Source organism: Mauremys reevesii, linkage group 2, assembly GCF_016161935.1.
Source record: "Mauremys reevesii isolate NIE-2019 linkage group 2, ASM1616193v1, whole genome shotgun sequence".
Lineage (NCBI taxonomy): Eukaryota > Metazoa > Chordata > Testudines > Geoemydidae > Mauremys > Mauremys reevesii.
In genome coordinates, this window is record NC_052624.1 from 227988563 (window position 1) to 227995159 (window position 6597).

Sequence of the window (6597 nt, forward strand, 5' to 3'; positions counted from 1 at the left end):
ATTTTGAAAAGTTATATATTATTAAAACACACTTTAACAGGTGAATAACTTGTAACTTTCTAACTTACTATCTAGTTTTGTCTCTTGAATTTTGTTTTGATGTCTAAAATTTCTGCTCTCCAAACTGATGTGACATTAATAATTCTTATCCAGTGGCATCAAGCAGATATAACCCAGAATAAATGCAAGAGTCTATCGAAGCAGCAGTGGTGCTGCCCTATAGAAGTAAATTACTACCAGCCCAAAGTGGTACCAAAGATGTTAGCAAAGTATTTTTAACCCTAACATTTCCAGTTTCCCCCAGATTACTTCTTAATACAGCAGTAAAAAACAAATCTTCCCATACTTCAGCTAGGGTTTATTTTTTTGTAACCTCCCTAAAAACAGCTTGTTTTGTGTTTCACAAACTACATTTCCTCCTCACATGCAAATGAGTTTCCTTACTTCACCTGGGAAAACATGCAAAAGTTTGTTCAACCACTCATGCTCTTTTGCTCACATTCAGTAAGATTTTTAAATGGTGAATAACTTCTACAGCCACCAATGAATGTGAGCGCACTTGGGCAAAGAATGGGAGATGCAGGAAAGCGCTAACAGAGGAATGCAATCCTGGTGTCACTGCATATGTTATGTGAGGATAAAGGAATTGGCCCATTCATGAAGAAGTGTGGAGTTGGGGGGTTTTTGCCCCGGGGGGGAGTTCTGGTTTAAAAAATGAAATTTCTATCTGAAATCAGACTGCCACTGGGTGAAGCTATTTTTTTCACTGCTGGTCATTGGCATTTCTGATGGAACAGTTTACTCTCGCATTTGAAAAAAGTTTGTATTCAACAGTACCATTTCAAAGCCACATTTCAATTCTTCATTTTGTTTTTGTTCAGCCTCCATTTTACTGCCGTGATGTTCCTGAGATGTATGAAAATATTCTTCACAAACCTCTCTATGTGCGCCCAGGAGTCAGTCTTACAGCCTGGTCTATTCTGGAAGAACTCTTGGAAAAAGACAGGCAAAAGAGACTTGGAGCAAGAGAAGACTTTGTATGTAATTTCCTGGCAATGAATTAATTGGGCACTAATTTATTAAAGGGACATTGTCAAATTTAAGGCCACAATTCAATGTTATTTGTAAGAAACAGGTAGAGAATGTCCTTTGAGTGCTAAATATCAACTTTTAAAACAAAATACCCTAGTTGTCACCAAAAACCTGAAGGACCGGGGAAGACACATTTATGATGTAGAATGGTTTGAGCTTGACTGCTGCAGTACCTTCCAGCAAAGGAAACACATTTCCTAACATCATATTCCCTAAGCTGTGCTGATATAATTGATGATGCTAGTACTCAAACAAGGAAGTTACCAAAACAAAAAGAGCTACACTTTGGTAAATTCAGCATCAGTGGTGAGAAAAATCCTATTCGTTAAATAGGAAAAAGGCAAGGAAACTACTATTTTTTCAGGCTTCCAAAATGGCTTTACGAATAATGGCTAGTGTTTTGCAAACTTCTATCAAATAATTTTGACAGTATTTCTTAAATTTGGGTAAAAATGCATAAAGAAGTTGTCACAGAATTGTTCAGGCAGGATATCAAATGATCTTGCAGTTTTACCCCCGATTGATGTATTTAGGCTTAGAGTCTTATTAATGTTCTGTAATGTGTTGATCTAGTCATACACAAACTTAAAAGTTCTGTTAAATTGCTGCAGCACACAGTAAATGAAAGGCAGTTATGTTTGGGAGGACATAACTATTTACTATAGACATAAACAGAAAACATACTGCGGATTTCCTGGAGGCGTTCCATCTGGAACAGTGCTCATATTAGTAAGTTTTGTTAGCTTGGAGCAGGAACATTAACATAAATACTACTTGAAAAACCTTCTTGGAACCAGGTTTTGCTTAAGACATCGATTTTAAGCAGAAAATAAAATGTATTGGCCAGCCTTTTCAGAAATGTTTCCCCATCAAATTTTAGCCACTCCAGCCATACCTTCTAATACAAATTGTAAAACAATGATCTTGAACTTTATTACCACCAGGGTGAAAGTAAAATTGAACTCTTAATGGTACGGAGGCTGTCTCCGGGACACCCCCCATTTCCCTGGAAGGGGAAGGGCCTTGGGTGGGCCTGAGGGTCAGTGTCCCCCAGCCAGCCCATCCATGCTGCCTGGCCCCCACTGCCTGGGGCTCCAGCGGCGATTTAAAGGGCCTGGGGTTGCCGCTGTGACAGTGGCAGCCGGAGCCCCAGGCCCTTTTAAATCGCCAACCCCAGGGCAGCGTCTCCTTTTTTTTTTTTCCCCATCCTCCTCCCACCCCCGGTGGCAGCAACCCCGGAAGGAGGTGGCAGGGGCGGGAGAAGGGGCAATAAGTCAGCTGTACGGGCCGGTACCAGCGGTCACTTTTTTTATTGATATGCTGTACCAGCCCATACTGCCTTACTTTCACCCCTGCTCGTTACTGCACCAAATCCAAGAAACTCTTACTCTAGCATGCTGGAAGGATCTCTGAAACAACATTGTATTCCAGTGCTATATGGTATATCGTGGAAATAATCAAGTTTATCTTTGCTCACTGTTCCAGCTTGAAATTCAAAGGCATCCTTTCTTTGAATCTCTCAGCTGGGCTGACCTTCTCCAGAAGAAGATTCCACCACCATTTAATCCTAATGTGGTAGGTGCAATATGTATATTTAGATTATATCTCCCAAATTTCTTCATGTAGTGGGGCAGAATCTATGGGGTGAGAACAACTGTCTGAAAGTTGCAGAGAATGGCAACCCCAGTACCTCTCAAACAATGTTGGTGACCATTTCTGAACTGTTTAGAGCAATGGTACTTAAATTAGAAGAGCTAGAGAGCCATTTTTGTTGTTGAATGAGATCAGCAGCATGCCATCCTGACATTGCATTGTGCTTTTGTCATAGTTTTGGATCAGAATGTGATACAGTTGTGCTTTCATGACTTGTATGTCATGGCACAGGGTCAGAATATTGCACTGTGACTTGTTTTACAGCTCTCTGAGACTTTTCTCCACCTTCTGTTCTCCCATTCTCCACTCCTGACTACTGAGAAGGGGAGATCTTTCTTTCCCCCTACATCTCCAACTGTTTGGGTGATGGGCAGCTCCTACCCAATAGGTCTGATGCATTATGTGTGCTTAAGTAGTGAGGGTAGCACTCCTCTAAGTTGTGTTTTTTTCTTAATTTGAGGTCCCACTAAAAAGTGCAAGAGGGTACCATTTTTGTCTAGTTATTGTCATACTGCAGTTGCTGCTTCAGTGTAATAGAGTATCAGACTACTGGCAGAATTGTCACTAGTGGAATCAGTGTTTGTCAGTCACCAAGCTGATTCCAGGAGAGCTGCTTTTTGTCATACACATAGTTGAGCTCAAATTCTCTTAGAAAAATACTAATAGACCACAAACCTGTGTAAAGAAAAGGGGCAGAAAGAGAAAATGGGGAGAAAAACAGGAAAATGAAGAGTGACCGGAAGATGGGGAGTGATTTTAAAAAAAGGAAGGAGAATGCATGACTAGGAAAGAGGGTGAAGAGAAGAAAAAGGAGATGTTGGTTTCTTGTTTTTGTATCTCTTTTTTTCATTATCTCTTAAGAAGCAGCACTTCTTTGTCTTTTTCCTTCTGGAAATACTGCACAGTATATGTGGGTTTGGCAAATTTACTGACACTTTGATCTTTTGGCCTGAATTACACCCCGTAACAAACTGCTTCAGTAGCTGTTTTCAGGGACAGAGTGATGGGATTTACTTAACTGCTCTCTTTATGAAAGGGAGAACTTCATAACGTAGACAGCTTTGAATTTTACTAAAATGAAAAATATTTAACAGACAAGCATTTAAAAATACAAATGCCATATTAATATGATTAATGCTGGTTTGTGTGTCTCATTCTTAGGTTGGCCCAGATGATATAAGGAATTTTGATGCAGCTTTTACAGAAGAAATGGTTCCTTACTCAGTTTGCATTTCCTCTGGTTATAACATTGTAAATGCCAGTGTGCTAGAGGCAGATGATGCATTTGTTGGATTTTCTTATGCACCGCCTTCTGAAGACTTGTTTCCCTAGGAGGTTAGGAGCCAACAAATGCTGCACAAGTACAAGTCTGAAGATGGACTGAAACATGAGTGTGAACATAGTCCAGAATATGTGTAATTAGTGCCTCATTTTATATGTAGGGTTGAAACCAATGAACAAACATTTTCTGCTGTATATGAGGAAATTGGGCATTTCAGATGGCTTTCTTTGGGATTTAAACTGTTATACCTGCTGCATAAAAATATTTTTAAAATGAAGATCTCTAAAAGCTGTTCCTTTACATTAATCTGTTTTTAAGCAAACACACTGACCGGTCTTTTCTCCAGGTTTACATTAATACTTATCCGGGATTTGGTTGTCTTTCAGCAGCAGCAAACTTAGCACATTTCTAAATGCCTTTGTAACTATTTACAGTGACTTTGTGCTTGAATTGTAACTATGCAATTGTCTTTTGTATATCATTGTTTAAAAAAAGATAAATGTTACCCCTGTTATATCACCTTTTGAAATATAAATTCATTACTTTACAGTACTTACTCTAAAATTTAATTCCTCATTGAAGAATAAGTGGATACTTTAAGGATCTGCAAACTGAAAAGTTGCTCATTTAGGATCAAATTGCCATCCTTACTCCTCTTCATAAATACCTTACTTCTGAAGTATTCCTTTCAATTTCTACTGGATTATTTGAGAAATAAAGCACTACTCAAAGCGAGTAAGGGCAGCACAAACTAGCCCCAAATATTTTGTAACACTACTAAATACATTGTCTATAATGTTCATTTCTGATGAAGAAATATCTGAATCTCAACTGCACTAAAAATATTTTGCATTAAAATTCTATTTTTCCAAAGAGTTGGAGAGCAATAATCATTGCTACTTTTAAAGGCAGTCTTGCTATGACCCTGTAGAGAGGAGATGGTGCCAAAAGGTAGGATTATTTTGTGTGTATCTGGAATACTAATATATTCTAAATGAACTGTATCAGAATTCATAGTTTCTTGTCTTTCTATATTCTAATGTATCAGCTCTTAAATCTTCACTTAATAGTTAGGAAAAATAACTATTAAACTACCTTTTGATTACTTTTAAGAATGTGAAGAGATTGTACACTGTGTGTGTCTCTTTTGATAGGCACATATAACCAAAATGCTAACATTGATCGACTTGTGTGAGGTTTTTTAAATACAATACATCCTGAAAGTTGGCTCCAGTTTTAATGTGATTGACTTATAGCAGTAATACTTGTGATTCACTTTGCTTGTAAATAACAGGTTTGTCTGCCACTTGGTAAGTGTGGGTGCACACTTTTCACAATGCATTTCAGTTCCTTTAACTGAATTACCATAAGAACTTAACTCCTTGAAAGAAATCTATTTTTTTTTTAAGTGTTGAAGTGTCTTATCACAAAAATGCAACTTGTGTGTCATAGCTAACAAAACAAAACCCAAGTAAAGATAAACATTAATCTACAGATCTTGTTGCAGTGGAATAGAATCCCTTGTGAAGATCAGGGAAAGTAGCATTTCTAATAATACTTACAGGTGTCCTAATAATATGCCTAGAATGCTATGTCAGTTGAAAATTCTCAGAAGGTTAAACCAAAGTGAATTTCTCACTTGAAGCAATAATCCTTTGTATGTCACCTGCACAATGATTAACACTGATGAAACACTGAAGAATTGACAGAAGGTGTCTGTCTGCTCATGTACCTCTGCTAGCTAACTGAAGTAGTAATAAAAGGAGAGAGGGAATGAAAGGGATATAATTCTGCTAATTTCAGCCTCTATTGTCCTCTTTTCAATAAAATGTTTTCCCCGAGGTGTTGGTTTTGTAAAGATTCTCTTTGGCTATTTGTATCCTAAACTTTCTAATTTTAAATAAGGTGTGATATCACTGCATTACCAAGAAGAGGAATGTGCCAGTTTAAGGATTTTTTCCAAGCAGTGAAATGTCAACTATATAGCCCCTCAGTTCAGTCTCAAAGAGAAAATTTGTAACTGCAGACCAGGCGTCTTCTGAATATCCATCACGTATGGTTTAAACTAATAGTAAATCAGTTTTTCTTGCTTTTGCACTTCTTCTCTACATAAGACAGAAAGTTACTCCTCCTCTACCAGGATTTCATTATAGCTTTTAAAACTAATTCATAGACTGAATTCAAAGTGTAATGCACTATATAAAGTGCAAAGTCTTATGAAATAGTGAGCTTTAGCAGAACACACAAACTACTGTGCATTCCTTACTAAAGCCTGAGTGCTGCTCTCTAACTCACAAGAAGTTTTCTTTGATTTAATATCTGAATTTCAAATACCTGAGACCAATTTGGAGACTGGCCCTAGAAAAGGGAAGTGCATCTTCTAGTATGGTGTTTTGGTGGTTTTGTAAGAATATACATAGGGGAAATTTTATCCAGTTGTTTGTTGTAGCTTGCTTAACATTTTCCTAGATAAAGGACAAATGTATACAGGAAAAATACGTAGAAGGACATTGTTAGCAGTAATACTAGGAGTTACTGTTACTAAGGAAGGCAACTGCTGGCCTGCCTCC

The 6597-nt window shown here is 37.7% G+C and overlaps 1 protein-coding gene across 7 annotated transcripts in view; it reads left to right on the forward strand.

Moving 5' to 3' along the window:
• Positions 1-5865, forward strand: part of LOC120398004 (serine/threonine-protein kinase Sgk3) — an 85510-nt gene extending 79645 nt beyond the window's left edge. For all 7 annotated transcript variants that reach the window (XM_039524874.1, XM_039524872.1, XM_039524876.1 and 4 more), the window contains 3 exons: positions 882-1037; positions 2578-2667; positions 3907-5865. In XM_039524874.1, coding sequence (XP_039380808.1) covers positions 882-1037; positions 2578-2667; positions 3907-4077 — 417 coding nt within the window. In that variant the 3' untranslated portion in view covers positions 4078-5865. The remainder of the gene's footprint in view (positions 1-881; positions 1038-2577; positions 2668-3906) is intronic.
• Positions 5866-6597: the final 732 nt, after the last annotated feature.